The sequence below is a fragment of the Zootoca vivipara genome, chromosome 1, assembly GCF_963506605.1.
Source record: "Zootoca vivipara chromosome 1, rZooViv1.1, whole genome shotgun sequence".
NCBI classification, from domain to species: domain Eukaryota; kingdom Metazoa; phylum Chordata; class Lepidosauria; order Squamata; family Lacertidae; genus Zootoca; species Zootoca vivipara.
The window spans coordinates 49,704,993-49,725,940 of record NC_083276.1 but is presented as its reverse complement, the minus strand read 5'-3'; the positions used below and the strand labels follow the sequence as shown (position 1 = coordinate 49,725,940).

Below are 20,948 nucleotides of genomic sequence, written 5' to 3'. Positions count from 1 at the left end.
CCAGAGTCCTACTTGTGAGTAAGAGATCCTAACACGCCACAACCCCAGAGTCGTCCGTGACTGGACCTAACGGTCATGGGTACCTTTATCTTTAGCTTAAGTAATACACTTGCATTCCAGAATTTAGCTGACCTTTGCAAAACACATTACTTGTTTGTCTTTTTTGTAATCATTCTTTATATGTGTGCAATGACGGACCTAAAGTGTGGTCAGGATGGAGAACTCAAACAGGTCATTTATCCCAGGCATCCCCAAACTGCGGCCCTCCAGATGTTTTGGCCTACAACTCCCATGATCCCTAGCTAACAGGACCAGTGGTCAGGGATGATGGGAATTGTAGTCCAAAACATCTGGAGAGCCATAGTTTGGGGGTGCCTGATTTATCCTGTAAGCCTTCTGTTTAATTGTAAGCAGGCAGCAACATAGAATCATAGAGTTGGAAGAGACCACAAGGGCCATCCAGTCCAACAAATTTTAAGAATTTTTTTGTAGGTTAGGAAGAACAGATTCTTAAGTATTTTTATTTCAAATCCCATTGATTTTTTTTTTGCCAATTCCTTTATCACTCTAATTATATCACCTTTCATATGGTCAATTTTTCAACACTCTCATTTGATTCCAACAATAGTTACAAAGTTCCCATTATCTCAAAAGAGCCAACCTTGCCTTCTCTTCTTTGAACAGAGATTTGAATCAATCACTTTAGACACAATTGATTTTATCTCGGCCATATATGGATCAGCCTACTTTTTCTGTAGGATTTGCCCTGATACCAATTCATTCACACAAAGCTGTTTTCATTACTCATGTTACATTACGTGGGGGTTTTTTACTTAACCATCTATCCTCCTTTCCGTGTCTTACTTGCCTATGCCATTTTTTTTACCTTTAATATTCAGTTTTTTCAAGCTACACTGTTCACTTTATTCTTTATAGAGCTGTGTTTTTCAAAAAGCTCTGTCATCGGTGGCACCTTAATTATAGCACCCAAAGAATTTCCTACATCAACACTTCCTCTCATTTCCTTATTATTTCTTAATTTTTTCAAAAGATGCTTTCTACAAACCCCTCTTTCTGCACTCTGAATTCCCATGTCTTACTTGGATCCAAATAAGTCATCATCAACATTATTCCTTTTTACTACATCATTCATTCCCATCCTATTAATAATGCAGCATATCTAAGAAGAATTATGTGCTTCTGATCACAGCATTATCTTGCACATTATATAAGGAGTTCATAGTCTCTATTTAGCTCTATAGATGCCTCTACTCTTTCACTAACACTATTCTAAACAGACCACCGCAGAAGATGGTTCCTTAAACACAATCCCTATTAATTTTTATAGCAACAACAACATAGTTGGTACGTCATCTGTAACTATGAACAAGAGGCAGCTTTAGGCCCGGAAAAGCGTATGAAACTTTTTCTTCTTTTTGCAACATGGGAGTGAAAAGCAAAGAAACTGACAGGCAGGGATAACAACAAACCAATGTGAACAAATGCTAGTAGTATATATACTTAGTTTCCTTTTCAGACTCATTTCAGGAAAAGGGGAAATGGCTTAAGCTAAAGGCTTTATGGAACAAGTGTGTCTTGAAGGGAGAGAGAACAAACAGAGTAATGTTCCTTTGCATTCTCTTCTTCTCTCTACCGTGTTTCCCCTTTTTTAATACGTAGTCAGAAAGTAAGCCATGGCAGGGTTTTTAACCATTTGAGAGCTATAAGACATACCCCGAAAATAAGCCATACTTCCGCACCAGCTAGCAGGACCCAGCATGCCGGCCGCGACAGGAGGAGGAAGCCTGCCGGGTCGGGTCAGTGCCCGGAAGCGGCGGTGGCTGCTTTAGTGCCAATAAAGCGTGCAGCAGTGCCGCACGGAGCACCAGCCAGCAGGACCCAGCTCCTGCAATGCCGGCCGCGGCAGGAGGAGGAAGCCTGCGGGGTCGGGTGGGTGCCCAGAAGCGGTGGCGGCTGCAGCGCTGACAAAGCGTGAAGCAGCGCCGCACGGAGCACCAAGGGCACGAGCGGCAGGAGGAAAGAGAGAGAGGCTCGTTACTTGCGGCACTTTAAGAGAAGCAGCCAAAACCGATCTCCACATTCCGAGCCTCCCTTTTGCGCGTGCGGGCATGTTAAAGCCCCGATCAGTTCACTCCCCACTTCTTCCTCGCCATCCCTCCCTTTCACGCGTTGCCTTGACCCCGCAGCCCCCCTCCCTGGCCATCTTCCCCTAAGTACAGCGCTGCTTCGTGAGCGCTGCAGCCGCACGCTCTCTGTGTGTGCGCGCGTCTCTTTCTTTCTCTCCCCGTGCGTCCGTCTCTCTCTGTGTGTGTGTGTGTGTGTGTGCGCGCGTCTCTCTCTCTCTCCCCCGTGCGTCTCTCTCTCTCTCTGTGTGTTTGTGTGCGTCTCTTTCTTTCTCTCCCCGTGCATCCGTCTCTCTGTGTGTGTGTGTGTGCGCGCGTCTCTTTCTTTCTCTCCCTGTGCGTCCGTCTCTGTGTGTGTGTGTGTGTGCGCGCGCGTCTCTTTCTCTCTCTCCCCCGTGCGTCTCTCTCTGTGTGCGCGCGTCTCTTTCTTTCTCTCCCTGTGCGTCCGTCTCTGTGTGTGTGTGTGTGTGTGTGTGTGTGTGTGTGTGTGTGTGCGCGTCTCTCTCTCTCTCCCCCGTGCGTCTCTGTGTGTGTGTGTGTTTGTGCGCGTCTCTTTCTTTCTCTCCCCGTGCGTCCGTCTCTCTGTGTGTGTGTGCGCGCGCGTCTCTTTCTCTCTCTCCCCCGTGCGTCTCTCTGTGTGTGTGTGTGTGTGCGCGCGTCTCTTTCTTTCTCTCCCTGTGCGTCCGTCTCTCTCTGTGTGTGTGTGTGCGCGCGTCTCTTTCTCTCTCTCCCCCGTGCGTCTCTCTCTGTGTGCGCGCGTCTCTTTCTTTCTCTCCCTGTGCGTCCGTCTCTCTCTGTGTGTGTGTGCGCGCGCGCGTCTCTCTCTCTCTCCCCCGTGCGTCTCTCTGTGTGTGTGTTTGTGCGCGTCTCTTTCTTTCTCTCCCCGTGCGTCCGTCTCTCTGTGTGTGTGCGCGCGCGTCTCTTTCTCTCTCTCCCCCGTGCGTCTCTCTCTCTGTGTGTGTGTGTGTGTGTGTGTGTGTGTGTGCGCGCGCGTCTCTTTCTTTCTCTCCCTGTGCGTGTCTCTCTCTCAGTGTGTGTGTGTGTGTGTGTGTGTGTGTGTGTGTTTGCGCGCGTGCGTCTCTCCCCCCCCCCCACAGAGAAAAGGTTCCGCTTCGGCTCGTCATTCAGCCGCGCGCGCGCGCCAGGGGCATGGGCACAAGCCTTGTCCCCCTTGTGCTTCCCTCACAAGCATCTCGGAGCGGGACGGGTCACGGCCTCCCTCCTCATTCCTCGACCGGCGTGAGAGAGCCCGGGGAGCAGCCTCTATACCTCCACGCGCACACACACCTGGCCGCCTCCAAAGCCATGGAAGCAGGAGGAGAAGCACCAGAAGCTGCTGAGGGAGATGAGCAGCCTCCCGCCCAACCGCAAGTGCTTCGACTGTGACCAACGCGGTCCTACCTACACCGACATGACGGTGGGCAGCTTCGTGTGTACCTCCTGCTCCGGCATCCTACAAGGTTTAAATCCACCTCACAAAGTCCCCCCCTGTGTGCACATCTGTCTCCGAGGCAGGTGGCCATCCAGCCTCTGCTTAAAAGCCTCCATAGAAGGAAAGCCCTTGACTCAGGATGGGTAGGAGGGGAAAGGGAAAAAATAGAAGAGGCAGAAAATGGAAAAGACCATAACAGAGTGGCAGAGCACCCTGTGCTCTGTATGCAGAAGGATCCCAGGTTTAACCCCCAGGTACCCCCAAGTTTGAAATCCTGGAGAGCTGCTGCCAGCCTGGTTGACAGTAAAACCTGGAGAGCTCAGTTGGCTAGAGTGTGGTGTTTAAATGTGCGCGGAAGAGAGCGCCGAGTGTCCTGAGCCAGTGGGACCCAGTTGTACCAGCACTTTAAAAAAAAAGACACCCCCTGAAAATAAGCCACCGTGTGTTTTTTTGAGAAAAAAGTGTTATAAGACGGTGTCTTAAAAAAGGGGAAACACGGTAGGTATGTCTTTTTCTTTAAATGAGTAGTAGTATAAAAGGAATAGTCAAGCCTGAATACCATGAAAAGCATGTCACATATTCCTCTTATTTTGTGGTTCACAGGAGCCCACAAAGTTATCTCTGGATTCAATTCTGTCCTTACCTAGCTGGATCAGGATAGATTGGATGTTCCCGAGATCCTGCCCCATCATAACGGGATAATGAAATGAGTGAAGACTCCAATAGCCTCCTAGGAAAGAAAACAAAAAGCTTTAACTGGAAAGTCGAAACTAGCATCCCATATGTCTACCTTCTTGACTTCTCTCAAATTAAAATGTCAAAGGCTATATATTATTTGGTGTTTTTCTACCCACCCAGCACATCTTCATAGCCAATGTAACAATGGTAGAACTCAATTAATTTCATCTTCTAGTGATGGCTCAGTTTCTTTCACTGTTCACGTTATTAAGAGCCTTACAAGTAAAAAAAAAAAAAAGACCTTTACGATCTATTATTCAATTAAGTACCATCCTCTATGGGTTATTTCAGCAAAATGTCAACAAACACAGATTACCACACAATGCACATAGGCTGGGAGCATGGAAATAAATCAGATTATATTCAATTTCCAGATTTCACTCCCTTGCAGGCCTGTTTCAAATGTGAAAGTTCCATTAAGCATTAATAGAATACATATAGGCACACTTGCAATCTAACACTTTCTCCCCTGTGCACACACAATTGGAATATTTCCCATGGTTCCTCCACTGAATGCACATCTCATGAACTAAAGAACAAAAGAAATGCACATGGAATTTTTGGGTGTACATAGTTGCTGCCGCCGCCACCCCACCCAATGAATCATGTTAATTTTCTGTAAGCCACTTACATTACTTAAAACTATTTAGTATTCCACTAACAACTAACATTACTTAAAACTATTTAGTATTCCACTAACAATCACAAAAGATATTACTTTGTTTTTGTCCAGCCAGCCAAAATTACCAAATACCATAATAGACATACAAGACAAAATTATGCAAGGCTGCTGTTAAAGGGATTGTTCTACATCAAGTAAAGTCTATGGACTGCATCCAACATTCTCTGTACACTAACGCAAGGGCTCTTGTGCTAGCAGGCAGTTGACCTTTATTAATGCACGACAGGGAGATCCAATACCACAGTTGTGCTTCTAGAGACTGATGGATCTATTGTGCATGCAACCAAGTTACCAGCAATCTGCTTATGCATTCTTTTGCAGAACATTATGCTGATGTTTATGACTACTTTTGTTATTTTTGTAATTATGTACAGTAATTTGGTAATTATGTAATTTATGTAAACATGTAATTTTTCATGTTGTAAGCCGCCTTGAGCATGGTTTGAACTATGGAAAGGCAGGATACAAATAAAATGATGTATATATGGAAGCATTTCCCATATGATTTTCATTGAAACTTTCTTGGGAGACCTGCTGAAACAGTCATCTTTAGATTTGCTTTATGGTACTTTGTTTATTATGTTTTATACATTCCTTGCTGTGTCCTTTAATAAAAAGGAAATAAATGAACTAGATAGATAGATAGATAGATAGACAGATAGACAGATAGACGATAGATAGACGATAGATAGACGATAGATAGACGATAGACAGATAGATGATAGATAGATAGATAGATAGATAGATAGATAGATAGATAGATAGAGATAGATAGATAGATAGATAGATAGATAGATAGATAGATAGATAGATAGATAGATAAGCCATTAAAAATAAGGAACTCTTGATTTCATAATAACTGACCATAGTGCAGTATGGCTCTGCATTAATATCATATTGCCATATAAAAAATGCAAATATTTGCATAAATGAACAAGCTTGACATAACTTTGGAGTCTCTGGAGTTTAATGATTCAGCGAAACTGGCTGTTAACAGAAAAAAGCAACCGTGTTTTTTCAGAGAACAAAGCTTTCACATAGAACTACATTCTATGTACACACAATTATTTCAATTTCATGTGAGTTGCACACACCACTATCATGGATAAGGATAGATAATTTTGTATATATAATTTTTATTAAATTATCTGTTTTACCATTTAAAATACTTAATTTACATCCTTAAGATACCAATGACTTCTCTTCTTCTCTTTCCATGGTTCATTTTACATATCATAAATCCCTGCATATTTTATAAAAACTATACCATTTAGTATTCCATTATTGCATCCATCAAAACTTATTTACACTGTTGAATTTATCTTAATGTGGCCAGCATTTTCAGCTGTACACAATTATTTCTCATATATTCAATAAACGTTTTCAATCTTCTTCTATCTTGTTCTCTTATTCTATATGTTAAGTCTGCAAGTTGTCCATATTAAGGATAGATAATTTTGGTAATTTAAAAGAGATGACCCTGGCCTCTTTCAGGCCAGGGTCACACAAGGCAGCAAACCAAATTCCCTGGTCCTTTTAACTAAGCAAGGAAGTAAAGTCAAGGTGTTGGCCAAACATCATCTTGTGGTTACACTTTCTCTTCCTTAATCACAAGCCATAGTCAAGAACAAATCTTGACTTAGCTGCCATGCTATGCTGAACTAAAAAGGACCCAAGAGGAGCAAAGCAAACTCTTCCATGGTAGCCCACATGTTCACACTAACCCATGGTTCAGCTAGGCACTATGTGCATACACAACCCCTGACATGGTGCATAAAGCAAAGTTTGCTAACTGAGTAATGGCCCACTGCAAATATATAATTAGTCTGGATTTGTATTTCACATCTCAGTTATCCTTCTAGGTAATGGATCAGGGACCTTTGGCCCTCGATGCAAGCATGGTTAGGGATGATGGGAGCTGTAATTCAGCAACATCTGGAGGACCAAAGCTTCTCCACAACAGGAGTTTGAGGGAGGCCACAGCTCAGAGACAGATGAGGGGGAAAGTTGGGAAATAATGATTTGGACCATGCACCAATCCTTAAAGCCTCCTTCTTTGGTAATCTGTTTCTGTTTGAACTGTAAGAGGCTTAGGTCTAGAATCTCTACCCCAAAGGATGGCCAGTCCCAATTAACATAACTTCTAATAATCAATACCACAAACAGGCAGCATTAGATGATGTCCAAGAACATGAACACCACTGAACATGTGTAAAATGTACAGAATTGGCAATGGGAAAGGGATTTCTTGCCCAGGCAAGCAAACCTAGCTAGGCTCACAGAACAGCCCCAGCATCCAACCAGATTTTAGGTCCAAAGAGCCAAGGGGAAGGTTCACTGGATTATTCCATCAGTTCTTGAATTTACTACAAAATCTAGAAATCTAGCATCTGAAGAACCTTAGCAGTTTTAATTCCATCAATCACTCTTGCAGACAATGTTTCAGGTTAAGGCTCAGACTGAGATAGGATAGGACATGAAAGAAAATAAAAAGGGACAAACTTCACAAGGCGCTGAAGGGGGGTTAAAATGACTCATTTACAAAAGTGCCCCAATTTTCTATTTTTGTGCCTAAAAGGTTTCAAGCATAACGGTTTCCCTTCAGAGGCAAAGGACAAACACTCCGCATTCCAAAGAAAAGAAACGACTATTACCTCTGACAAAATTATTTATACTGCAATGACGCTAGGCACAATTGAAAATACTTCAGTTGCCTCTACCATGTAGAGGCCTTTTCTGTGAAAGTGGCAACAAGTTTGGAATGCCATACCAAGGAGACAGATCTGATGCTGGCATTACAATATTTTCAGTGACATAATAAAGCCATCATTTTTACTCAGACAATTTAGATAGGATTTTAGTCTGAACTGCTTTTTCTGTTCCTTAGTTTTGTTTTGAACCTGCTCTTTATTTTGTTTTTCAATAATGTCTACGTGTGCTATATAAATGATTAGCACACTTCTACATGTATACTATCCTTGAATCTTCAGATGAAGAGCTATTGAGAAATATTCTAAATAAATAGCTATAGATAGGTAGTGGTGATAATTTCTTTCAATTTATAATTCCATTCCATTTTTGCCAGGAAACACTAAATATTATTTTGAAATTTCAGTTCATCCCAGGTGAATTTATACAAAATCAAACTAATCTATTGCATAACACATACATAAATTTATTGTGAGCTCCGAATGTGTTTTTACTTAGGGGACAGTATACTTATTTTTAAAGAACAACCCACATTGTCCTGTTAATGGACTGATGAGAGGTCACAAGTCAGCACTTTGCTAGAGGGAAATCACATATCTAAAAGACTGCGACATCAATCAATGGGTTATGGGTTGATAGCAATTGTGATTTGCTTTTTCACAAACTTCTATCAGTAGTTTGTGAAAAAAGCAAATCAAGCATTTGTCAAGCTTTATTGTCAAGCTTAGACCTGTGGCATCTAATACTACTGACCGAGGCAAAAGCAGATTCCACAAACAAATCTTATGTGTTGTCACTTGTTCATAGGCCATGCCACAGAATGGAATACATTAATTAGAAAGTTTCAAGAAGAAGTGTTTGCCAACTGCTCAGTTTCCCAAATTTAATGCTAGAACCCCTGTGAATTTGTCACACTGAATTCAGCAAGACCTGCTTCAACCCAAAGCATAGTGTCAGCCAGTGGTCATTTAATCACATCAGCTTAATTATATTCTATGAGCTATAAAAACAACAATTCTGAATTGAAACTTCTTTCTATGTGCTCACAAGAAGTTTTATCCTTCCTCATTGTGTGTCTTCGCTTGCAAATTAATGTGAACTAGACTCCCACAAAACAGTTTTATTTTCAAACCAAAACTATGTTACTGTTCAAAAAGTTTGTGTTTTATGCTTCAACTTAACAGAAACATCAAAATGAAGTTTTCTACTGCACACAAGTGCATAGTATGGTTGGGCGATATCTGGTTTTTAATATCACAATGTATCACCAGCTACACATCACAATATACTGATATACAGTGGTACCTCTGGTTACGAACTTAATTCGTTCCGGAGGTCCGTTCTTAAGCTGAAACCGTTCTTATCCTGAGGCATGCTTTCGCTAATGGGGCTTCCCGCTGCACAAGTGCCTCTGGCGCGCAATTTCTGTTCACATCCTGGGGCGAAGTTCACAACCAGGAGCAGCTACTTCCAGGTTAGCGGAGCTCATAACCTGAAGTGTTCGTAACCAGGGGTACCACTGTATCACGATCTGAAATAAGATAGAGCGCTGTAGAGGCGAACATGGTAATGTCCTAGCAACTGCTACTAAGTTACGGGTCTAAATCACCACACACTGATGAAATCGTCACTTTCAACAGCAGGCAAGGCAAAATGCATCCAAACAGGACTTTGGTTTGGGATTTGGATACCAAATAGTGGTATTCAGGTCCAGAACAACCCAAAATACAGTGATGAATCATAGGTAGACTCCACCGTGGGAGCAGGGCCGGGGCGGGAGAGTGCTAGAGCCCTGTCTAGTCATGTTCCATGGGATCAATTACAATCTGTAACCTCCAAGGATGTGGACAGGCTGCTTGGATGAGTGAAACCGACCACCTGTCTCCTTGATCCTTGCCCATCCTGGCTAATAAAAGCGAGCCAGAAAGGGCTGGGCGATGGGCTCCGCGGGGTGGTGAATGCTTCCCTCTGTGAGGGAGTCTTCCCAGACCCACTGAAAGCAGTCATTAAACCACTTCTTAAAAAAACATCTTTAGACCTGGCAAATATGGCTAATTATCGCCCAGTCTCAAATCTACCATTCTTGGGGAAGGTGGTTGAGCGGGTGGTTGCTGAACAACTCCAGGCACGCCTAGAAGTAGCGGACCATTTGGATCCCTTCCAGTCGGGATTCAGGCCTCATCATGGGACTGAAACTGCCTTGGTCACACTGGTTGATGATCTCCGGCGGGCTAGGGACAAAGGTGAGAGCTGTTTCCTGGTTCTGCTGGATCTTTCAGCGGCCTTTGACACCATTGACCATAACATCCTTCTGGGCCGTCTAGAGGGGCTGGGAGCACTGTTATACAGTGGTTCTGCTCCTTTCTTCAAGGTCGTGTCCAGAAAGTGGTGTTGGGGGATGAGTGTTCAGACCCCTGGGCTCTCACTTGTGCGGTGCCTCAGGGTTCCGTTCTCTCCCCCATGCTTTTTAATATCTATATGAAGCCGCTGGGAGAGATCATCAGGGGGTTTGGGCTGGGTGTTCATCAGTATGCGGATGACACCCAGCTCTACCTCTCTTTCAAATCAGAACCAGTGAGGGCGGTGAATGTCCTGTGTGAGTGCCTGGAAGCAGTAGGAGGATGGATGGCAGTTAACAGATTGAGGTTGAATCCTGACAAGACTGAAGTACTGTTTCTGAAGGACAGGGGCCGGGCGGGTGTGGGGGACTCCCTGGTCCTGAATGGGATAAGTGGACCCCTGAGGGACCAGGTGCGCAGCCTGGGAGTCCTTTTGGACTCACAGCTGTCCATGGAGGCGCAGGTCAATTCTGTGTCCAGGGCAGCTGTCTATCAGCTCCATCTGGTACGCAGGCTGAGACCCTACCTGCCCGCAGACTGTCTCACCAGAGTAGTACATGCTCTGGTTATCTCCCGCTTGGACTACTGCAATGCGCTCTACGTGGGGCTACCTTTGAAGGTGACCCGGAAACTGCAATTAATCCAGAATGCGGCAGCTAGACTGGTGACTGGGAGCGGCCGCCGGGACCACATAACACCGGTCCTGAGAGATCTACATTGGCTCCCAGTACGTTTCTGAGCACAATTCAAAGTGTTGGTGCTAACCTTTAAAGCCCTAAACGGCCTCAGTCCAGTATACCTGAAGGAGCGTCTCCAACCCCCATCATTCAGCCCGGACACTGAGATCCAGCGCCAAGGGCCTTTTGGCAGTTCCCTCACTGCGAGAAGCAAAGCTACAGGGAACCAGGCAGAGGACCTTCTCGGTAGTGGCACCCGCCCTGTGGAATGCCCTCCAATCAGAGGTTAGAGAGATAAACAACTACCTGACATTTAGAAAATACCTAAAGGCAGCCCTGTTTGGGGAAATTTTTAATCTGTGATGTTTTAATGTATTTTAATGTGTGTTGGAAGCCGCCCAGAGTGGCGAGGGGGACCTGGCCAGATGGGCGGGGTATAAATAATAAGTTGTTGTTGTTGTTGTTGTTGTTGTTGTTGTAAATACAAATAACCTGGGAAAATATTGAACAAAAAATCTAAATTTGATACATATAATAATATGAAAATTAACTCAATGATAGCATGCTTCAAATAAACAATTAAAGATTTCTGGAGAATATATTAATGTTCTAGAGTTTTAGGAGCAAATTTAAAATTAACAAAAGTAGTAGATTTAGTAAAAATATTAATTAAACTTGCATATGATTAAAAATTTAATCTGTTTTCTACTAATTTAAGAATGATTTATGTAATTTACTTGCATCTTCTTCCCCACTCAGAGGACCAGCTGCAATTCTATGAATGAGTAAGCACCACTCATTTCAACTAAACCTACTTCTACTTTCCTTGGTAAGCCCCACTGAATTCAGTAGGGCTTATTTCTGAGAAGACATGCATTTGCTTGCACTGCTTAAGGACAAGCACCCACCCTCCCCATCATTCTCACCTCACAACAACCATCCAATCTCCCATTTCAGCATAAGGCAGCAATGTTAAATCTTCCCACCTCCATTTCCCCCTTTTGTGACACCTCAACTAAAATTATTTCTGTCCCAATGTTCCTTTGTTGTGCTTTTAGCACAATATAGACATCTCTTTAAAATGAAAGGCGAGCTGGTCATCTCAAATATCTGACCAAAACTGGCTAGCTACCATGTACTATCAAATACAGGGAAGGATCAGAAGTAGGGATACCAAAGAATAATCCAGAAATTGGGGAAGTTAAAAAATATCTGCAATTCAAAGATGCTTCTAATAAATGTTGGGTACCTAATCCCATTTTGAATAATATTCAAAAGCACAGGTTGTTATCAACCAGTCATGTTGAATCCTTTTCCCCACCTAACACAAAACTATCTCTGGAGTGCTTCACAAAGCTCAAGCCTAGGGCCTCTGCATAACTTTTTAAACTAGCACCCCACAATGCATACAGTACTGAATGATCCAGGAGTTTCCAACAGAAACCTTCTGCTAAAGATTCATTTTCACAACAGTCTTCAAGATACAGCCTATCATTTATTTAGATTTATATCCTAGCTTATCCCTAGAGGTTCAGAGTGGGCAACATTTATAAAACATCATCATAAAAAATGTATGTAAATATACTAAAATAAAACCCCTACTTATCCCTTGGCCTCTGAGGGCCCATTTACACAATCAGTAGAATCAAGCAGTAAAGCTTTTCCTGAACAGTAGCATTTCCGAGCACAGGGGTGAATAGGGGGTGTGCTTATTTGAATGCTTCGTCTCTCCTCTACACACTAAAATCCCCAGATACAGAAGTAGCTTGTCAGGGAAGGGCAGGCTGAATCCTTTTCATTGAGAGATTTCCCTATACATATTTCTCTATATATAAGGGATTCCCCTCCATGGAGACAGAAAAACGAACATGCAATTCCACTACTTAATCCTCTAAAACACTTAATCCGCACACACACCCTTCCTTTAATAGTAAAGGCTATAGAGTTGGGGTGCAACGGAAAACTTGACAGTTTCACCAGGAAAACCCTGTCTCCCCTGCATTCACACTCACACAGAAAAGCCTTCGTGCATTTCCAATGTTTCCTTTAATCAGCTTGAAGAGAACTTCTGTGACCTTACTTCTGTTAAGGGCCCTGACAAAATATCAAGACACCAAGACATGCTATGAACAACAGACCCATGAACGCCAGGGTCCAACAAGGTGAAAACTAAGTTGCAGAATTCAGATAATCTCTTCAAGGGACTGTTATTATTGTGCCCAAAACCAACACCAACATTTTATTAGTTAAAATAAATTTGTTCAGGGCTAAAGCTAATGTTGTGGGTCAAGCTAAACTAAAGAGCACCTCCTAAAAGCCTGAAAAATGGCTTCAATAATGCAGATGCTTCTACACTGAAAGATTCTGTGACCTGTAACACTAGTAGTCATAAAAAGTACCGTATTCAAGGAATCAAGCCTTGCTTTAAGAAGGCCCATGTGTTGCCTGGCATGACAAAGACATTACCTTTTGGAATATGTCCAGCTCTAGGAGTCTGCAAGCAGCAACACCAGTTTTAACGTACTCTAAAGCAGGAAGGGGGCACCTGTGGCACTCCAAATGTTGCTGGACTACAAATCCCAGCATTCCTGATCCTTGGCCATGCTGCCTGGGAACGATAGGTGTTGGAATGCGTAAACATCTGGAGGACCACAGGTTCCCTGCCCTGCTATGAAGCTTGAATTCTCAACCCAACACTACCCATGGCACAAGGACTATCAAACAAAAGGTGGGAGGGGGCCCCATGCCTTTTCAGAGCGCCAATGCAGACAACCCCTCTACTTCATTCCACACAAGTTAACAAAACACCTTCAAGGCGAGAGCACAGGACAAAGGAGCTGACCTACCAGTAGCTACTACTGCATTGCTCAACACCAGCCCCTTGTCTATTCCATTTGTATAATGCAGGTGTATAGGAGTGTTGAATCTGCAACCTGCCAGCAGTAGCAACCAAGTGGGAAGTGTGCGCAACGGGTAGCAGCCATGTTTTTCACCAGCTGACAAATAACTGAAGACAGGGATGACACGTCAGAGATGGGCTGTTTGGCATGAAATGAGATTTTGGAAAGCAAGTGGTGGCACATAGGAATATCAGGCCTGAAGTAGAAAGCAGGCAAATGGGAGCAGCACCAACACAAGGATTTTAATGCATTCAGACTGGATTATGTGGAGCTTATTTATAAGTTAGCTACCTCCCCCATCAAAACCAGTATTTTCTTTGGTGACAGAGTGAAAATTATGCTATGTGTAATCCTTGAATATCTTCCAAGTGGTGAGCTTGGCCCTTCAGTCCATTCCAGTTGATGCTTCTGTGATAACAAATGAAAGCTGGTATACCACCTAGTGTAAAATGTTGATTTATGAGCACAGAAGAGAGTAGAGATAGGTAGCCAGGGATGGATTCAATGACAGAGCACGGAAATGGGGGACAGAAAACTTGTAGAACTGGGCGCAGAATTCTGCTGAGAATTCCCAAAAACAAACCAGTAAGTGTCTAGCTGTTATGCTACAAATATATGCCAGAAAGTATACAGACCATGTCTACTGAAACCTCAGAAGCCAGAGGAACACCTAAATATGTTTTCTAGTGTCAGGGGACAGGACTTCAATGCCCTGCATGTCTCCTAACTCCTTCAAGGACAACCAATTAAAATCAAAACAAAATTACTTAATGCTTACCATTTAAAATTTAACATAATTTAAAATGGTAAACATTGAGTGATTGTGTTCAATTTGTGTAATTTATATAGGTTGCAGAATTTCACTCTTGTTGGTGAAAAATTTCAATAGCTTTTAGTATTTTCAGCTTATAGAGCCCTGAGTATAGGAAGAGATATACTGTACCTTGTCATCCATGCTTCTAAACCAGAGGCAGCTAACCATTTTTTGGCCAGAGGAGTTGCCTGGCATCCATCTGCTCTCAGGGTGCGTGACCCCACGCTCTTGTATATACACATGGCAGACACATGTACTGGTGTGGTGGATTGTGGGGGGGGGGGGTAAAGAAAATATTGCTTTGGGGTTTGATGTTGGCTCCAGGCCAAGGACAGCCACTCCTACTCTAAAACATTTGGTGATGGCACCTGAAGATTTGAATATTTTTCAGCTAGAAAAGGAGAATCCAGGAAAAGAGGCACATACCAAGTACATTTGTCACAAACATGCTTGAAGGGTTTTTGGTGGGGGAGGGAGAAGAATCAAAGTAACAAGCACCATTTGTGCATCCTCTTCCTAAATGCTTTTTTTAAAAAATGTAGGTATGTTCGATGTCAGGGACCCAGGTGGCGCTGTGGGTTAATCCACAGAGTCTAGGGCTTGCTGATCAGAAGGTCGGCGGTTCGAATCCCTGCAACGGGGTGAGCTCCCGTTGCTTGGTCCCAGCTCCTGCCCACCTAGCAGTTCGAAAGCACATCAAAGTGCAAGTAGATAAATAGGGACCGCTCCGGCGGGAAGGTAAATGGCGTTTCTGTGTGCTGCTCTGGTTCGTCAGAAGCAGCTTTGTCATGCTGGCCACATGACCCGGAAGCTGTCTGCAGACAAACGCCGGCTCCCTCGGCCTATAGAGCGAGATGAGCGCCGCAACCCCAGAGTCGGACACACTGGACCTGATTGTCAGGGGCCCCTTTACCTTTTATGTTCGATGTCACACCAGGAGTGCCCCCTTTGAATTCCAAGTTTTCCTTCAGCCAGACTGTCCAGATCTACATCTGGCTAGCAATAGGCTCAAGAACCAATTGCTCTGCAAGCTGTCTAGACAACATGAAAATTGTCACAAATGACAGCTAAAGCACAATTAGCCGAGAAACTGCAATTTCCATTCTGTTCCCCCGCTCAGCAGAAGAATCGCACATTAGCATCCTCCAGATTGTCAATCAATGCCTCAGTGATGAAAATTAACTCTACACATGGTGAGAGGTGCTGTAGATCTAGCTTACTAAATTAGCCTTTGTCTTTTAATACAGTAATTCTTTTACTATCAAGAAGCATACATTGCTGTCTGTTCAATAGTGCTCTCTGTTGCGATGTCAACAAATTGTCTGCCTCCAGATATTACCGTGTTTCTCATATTTTAAGGCATCCCTACAAAATAAGGCATGGCAGGATTTTCCTGAGGTGGAAAAATATAAGGCATACCTCGAAAATAAGCCGTACCGGGTGGTGGAAGAAGGTCTGTGGCAAAGAAGGGTTGCTGCTGCCGCGTTAACCCCCGAGACCTGGCTGCAGCCTCAGCGCGCAGCGCGTGCAGCCCCAGAACCCGGCTGTAGCCTTTGCGCACGGACACCCGGGACCCGGCTGCAGCCTCAGCGCGCAGCGCGCGCAGCCCCAGTACCCGGCTGCAGCCTCTGCCTGCCGCGCGTGCAGCCCCAGGACCCGGCTGCAGCCTCTGCCTGCCGCGCGCGCAGCCCCAGGACCCGGCTGCAGCCTCTGCCTGCCGCGCGCGCAGCCCCAGGACCCGGCTGCAGCCTCTGCCTGCCGCGCGCGCAGCCCCAGGACCCGGCTGCAGCCTCTGCCTGCCGCGCGCGCAGCCCCAGGACCCGGCTGCAGCCTCTGCCTGCCGCGCGCGCAGCCCCAGGACCCGGCTGCAGCCTCTGCCTGCCGCGCGCGCAGCCCCAGGACCCGGCTGCAGCCTCTGCCTGCCGCGCGCGCAGCCCCAGGACCCGGCTGCAGCCTCTGCCTGCCGCGCGCGAAGACCCGGTGGGAGCAGGTCTGTCGTCTGCACAGATACCGGTACCGGTACTTATTTTTTAATTAAGACATCCCTTGAAAATAAGCCATGCTGTGTTTTTTTCAGGAAAAAATTAATATAAGACATGACTTATAATGTGAGAAACACGGTAGTACCTGTGGAAAGGGCTTTGCAAGACCACTGCACCTGCTCAGTGTTATTCCGAGGGCTGGAAGCATACACTGCTGCTGAAAACAGAAGAAAGGGATCTGAAAGTCCCAATTACACTACTAATAAGTTTTCAAAAGCAAATTTTTCTGAGAGCTTCCCTTTGCTCAAGAACACTGTGATTTGAATTGCAATGGAATGGATTAGAATTAAAAACAGCAAACAGAGTGAAATATTAAAGTGACACAATTAGAATTGTCAAACTGCCTGGGAGTCCTTGGTAAAACTAGAAAAAGGGAGTCAACATAAACATTGTTCCCAGTATTTTAGTTCTTCATGGGAGAGTCATTTTAAAAGCAGTTCCATTTTAAAAGCAGTTCCATCCACCCATGCATTTTAAAAACATGATCCATGCAGGAGGCACACTCGCAACCCGCAGTGTTCGCAACCAGCAACCCCGCATCTGAGCACGCGCGGGTCACGATTCAGTGCTTCTGCACATGCGTAAAGCGTGATTTAGCGCAAAACCCAGAAGTAACCCATTCCGAGACTTTCGGGCTCAGCGCAGTGCGCAACCCGAAAACACGCAACCTGAAGCGCCCGTAACCCGAGGTATGACTGTAGATAATTCATGTGAAGCACTTTGAACACTTGAAAGCACCACACACATTAAGTATTGAGATTAAATAATAATAATAATAATAATAATAATAATAATAATAATAATAATTTATTTATACCCCGCCCATCTGGCCGGGTTCCCCCAGCCACTCTGGGCGGCTTCCAAAAAAACAGAAATTCTAAAATACAGAAATCCATCAAACATTAAAAGCTTCCCTAAACAGGGCTGCCTTGAGATGCCTTCTAAAGGTCTGGTAATTGTTCTCTTTGACCTCTAGTGGGAGGGCATTCCACAGGGTGGGTGCCACTACCGAGAAGGCACTCTGCCTGGTTCCCTGTAACTTGGCTTCTCGTAATGAGGGAACCGCCAGAAGGCCCTCGGAGCTGGACCTCAGTGTCCGGGCAGAACGATGGGGGTGGAGACGCTCCTTCAGGTAGCATTGAAACAAAATAAACAACAATAGTAGCTCTGCTGGATGGCCCACCTAATCCAGCATCCTGTTCTTACAGTAACTAACAAGATGCCAATGGGAAGCCCACAACCAGGTCCTTAGCACAACAGTACTCTTCCCTCCTGCAGTTTCCAGCAACTGGTATTCGGCAGAGAATAGTAGTTGTAGCTAATAGTCACTGGTAGTCTAATTTGTCTAATCCACTTTCAAAGCCATCCTAGATGGAGGCTATCGCTGTCTCAAATGAGAGTGAAGAAGTACTTTCTTTTGTCTACCCTGACGCTTACTACATTTGGTGTCATTGGAGATCCACGGACTTTAGTGTTGTGAGAACACATACCATGCATAATTTTATATACTTCTATCATGCCTCCTCTTACTTGCCTTCTCTCTAAGGTAAAAAGCCCCCAAAGCTGTAACCGTTCCTTATGGAAGAGTTTCTCCATCCCCTTCATCACTTGAATTGCTCTTTTCTGAACGTTTTCCAAGTCTACAATATCCTTTCTGACATAAAGAGATCAGCTGCAGTCACACCATAAATGCGTATAATGGCATTATGGCATTGACATTATGATGGGGTGACATTTTCATTGAGCTATCCACTACAACCCTAAGGTCTTGCTCTTAAGTCAGTCATTGCCACTTTAGACCCCCATAAGCATAGATGTGAAATTAATAATTTTTTGCACCTACATGCATCACTTAACACTCATTTACACTGAATTACATTTGCCATTTTACCACCCATTTAAACAGTTTGGAGAGGTCTTTGGGACCTCTTCCCAATGGCCAGAATTACCAGCACTCAGAAGACTCTGTCTATTTTATTTCAGCATGAGTTAGTCTTCTTCCAATTTTAGGCATACAAAGATACAGCAGCACATACAGGAATACAAGAGGCAATTCTTACTTTTACATAATCTAAAGGGTAAAACATTTCAAATGCAATAGTGAAGTGTACTTCTCATTTTAATTCAGGGAAAAAATAAAACAAATGTTTCTTGGCTGTGAGAGATTTAGGAAATATGAGTAAAATTGGTCCCTTTTGGAATTTTTCTTTAAAATAGTGGAGAACTAGCATATGCCCTATGTTAATTCCCCTTCTGTGGTTCAAAGCAGAAAGGATGGGGTGAGTTATATCACTGCAGACTCAAAGCTATCTGGAGCAATCAGTTAAACAAGCATATGGAAAAATAATTAGAATGCACATTAGTTACTCAACAGACCAGAATGGCTAAATTGGAGAAAGCCAAAGTCATCACTTTTCCACTTAAACTCATCAAGTGAAGCCACAGATATCTCCACCCACCTCTGCATTAGACAGAACCCTGCTGGGCGCAAGGTCCCCAGGTAATTGGATCCCAAAGCTGTAGCTCTCCCCATTGCAAAATTCTATAATGAGCAAATAATTACATCAACATGGTCCAGTAAGACAAAAGCTGCTATGTGCAAGTTTTATAGACAGGTACAAAAAATAAAACAAGTGTATAGCTAAATTAAATCCTACCCATTTTAATCCACCACCACCCTTATCTACTCTAGCTTTCTTCAAAATATCAAATTAGTAGAGTTGTACCTTGTTTTGCAGCTGGGATCCATTCCGGAGCCCCGGCCGCTAACAGAAAAGAACGCATACGTGCAGAGCTGTTTGCACTTCTGCGCATGTGCGGGCAGTGAACCTGGAAGTAACCCGTTCCGGTACTTCCGGGTTTGCCGCGGACGTTTGCCTGAATAGACACTAGAGGAGGAGGACGTTCGCGGAGGTATTACTGTACCACAGTGAACTGGTGGGCTACCAAATGGGGTCTTCTTAGCAGAAACAGAATATGCCAATAAATGCACTTTAGTGCTTTGACCCAAGGCAGAGCACACATAGAAGGGTTTAAAAGGTGATAAGGTGGCTGTAGTTAGAATAGATGTTGCTCAAGTCTGACCTTGCATTCCTTTTTGGAGGAGAGAAAATATAGCTCCTGTATCCAACAGTTTAATCAATGTACCAAGTACTCATTCAGTTAGAAGAGTCAATTGTTAGTTTGCAATCTACTTCCTATCAGGATAGTCTCTGGTGCAGTGTCAGCATTATTATGCTTCTATTGTTTGTGGTGTGTATTTTGTGTGCTCCTCATACGCAATCTCCGACACACACGTCATTTTCAGCCCAGCCCCAGAACAGACCGGAAGCAGAACGGGCTTATGTACACAATGACCCGGAAGACAACCCCCACACAAATGGGGAGTTGCCTGTACTGTATTGTGATACACTTAAAGAGCCCATTGGACTGAGAATATAAGAACACTCATCGGTACTGCAATCTCACCTAGTACCTCCCCTGTTAATTGCTAATGTCCAATCTTCTCTCAAGAGGGCTATCCATTACACATAGGGTAAATGCACTGGATTTTTTTCATTCACTTCTATGTTTCAAGAATTCCTAGATGAACTACAGCAACTTTCTTGCCTCTCTTCTTGGATTGCTCAGCTGCAGCCTGAGGAGATGGTGTTTGATCATTCAGAGTATGTTCCTAAAACACAAGCCTCAAAATATCTTATTCTTGTTTCATTTGGTCATTGCTCCAGTTCACTGCATACTGTTTTTGCAGTGTACACATATATATTCACTCCATTACAGTATTTGCTGTGGGCACATACTACATTTTTAACAGGGAAGCTGTTTCGTCTACTCATGGTTGTTTCTTATCTCTGTTGGATTAAACTGATTTTTAAAATGCCTGATCTCACTGGATAAAAGGGAGAAATCAGTCTTCACAAATCTAAAATTTAATATGTTTGAGGGCTGTTTGGCAACATGGAACCTTCACAACAAACACCTTGTTTAAAAAAGCCCATGCATTTCAATTCAGACTGTGAGCTGTTACCAGAGTGGCAGGAACAAGATTCCTGCTTCTACCTTAGATACAATAACAATGAAACCACATCTAGGCCAGGAATGGTTCAGATATTGCCCCTCCCTTATCAGTTTATAGCACAGCTCAGAGAGAAGCAGACGCAGAAGCATAATGTCCTCTATTAGTCATTATGAAAGTGAGGGAGGAAGAAGCATGTATTTCTCCCACCAAACTTCAACAACAAAAGGAATCAGAGTAAAAGGGCAAAAGTAGTGAAATAGCAGTAGCGCTAGTGTTCCCAAAATAGGAAGCTACAGTGGGTGCAGAAAAGTTTGCACAAAGAAAAATCTCACAGAACCATGAGTCAAAAAGGAACAATTGCGAATAATACAAGCCTATCTTTCTTCTATCAGCAATGTTGTTATAACACAATTGGGGGTGGACAAAGGACCATTTCCCTAATTCATTGTGATG

At 43.9% G+C, this 20,948-nt stretch overlaps 1 protein-coding gene across 6 annotated transcripts in view; it reads right to left on the bottom strand.

Moving 5' to 3' along the window:
• AMBRA1 (autophagy and beclin 1 regulator 1) overlaps nt 1–20,948 on the bottom strand; it is a 148,257-nt gene that overhangs the window by 90,501 nt on the left and 36,808 nt on the right. For all 6 annotated transcript variants that reach the window (XM_035115335.2, XM_035115345.2, XM_035115325.2 and 3 more), the window contains one exon: nt 4,220–4,306. In XM_035115335.2, the coding sequence (XP_034971226.1) occupies nt 4,220–4,306 (87 nt within the window). The remainder of the gene's footprint in view (nt 1–4,219; nt 4,307–20,948) is intronic.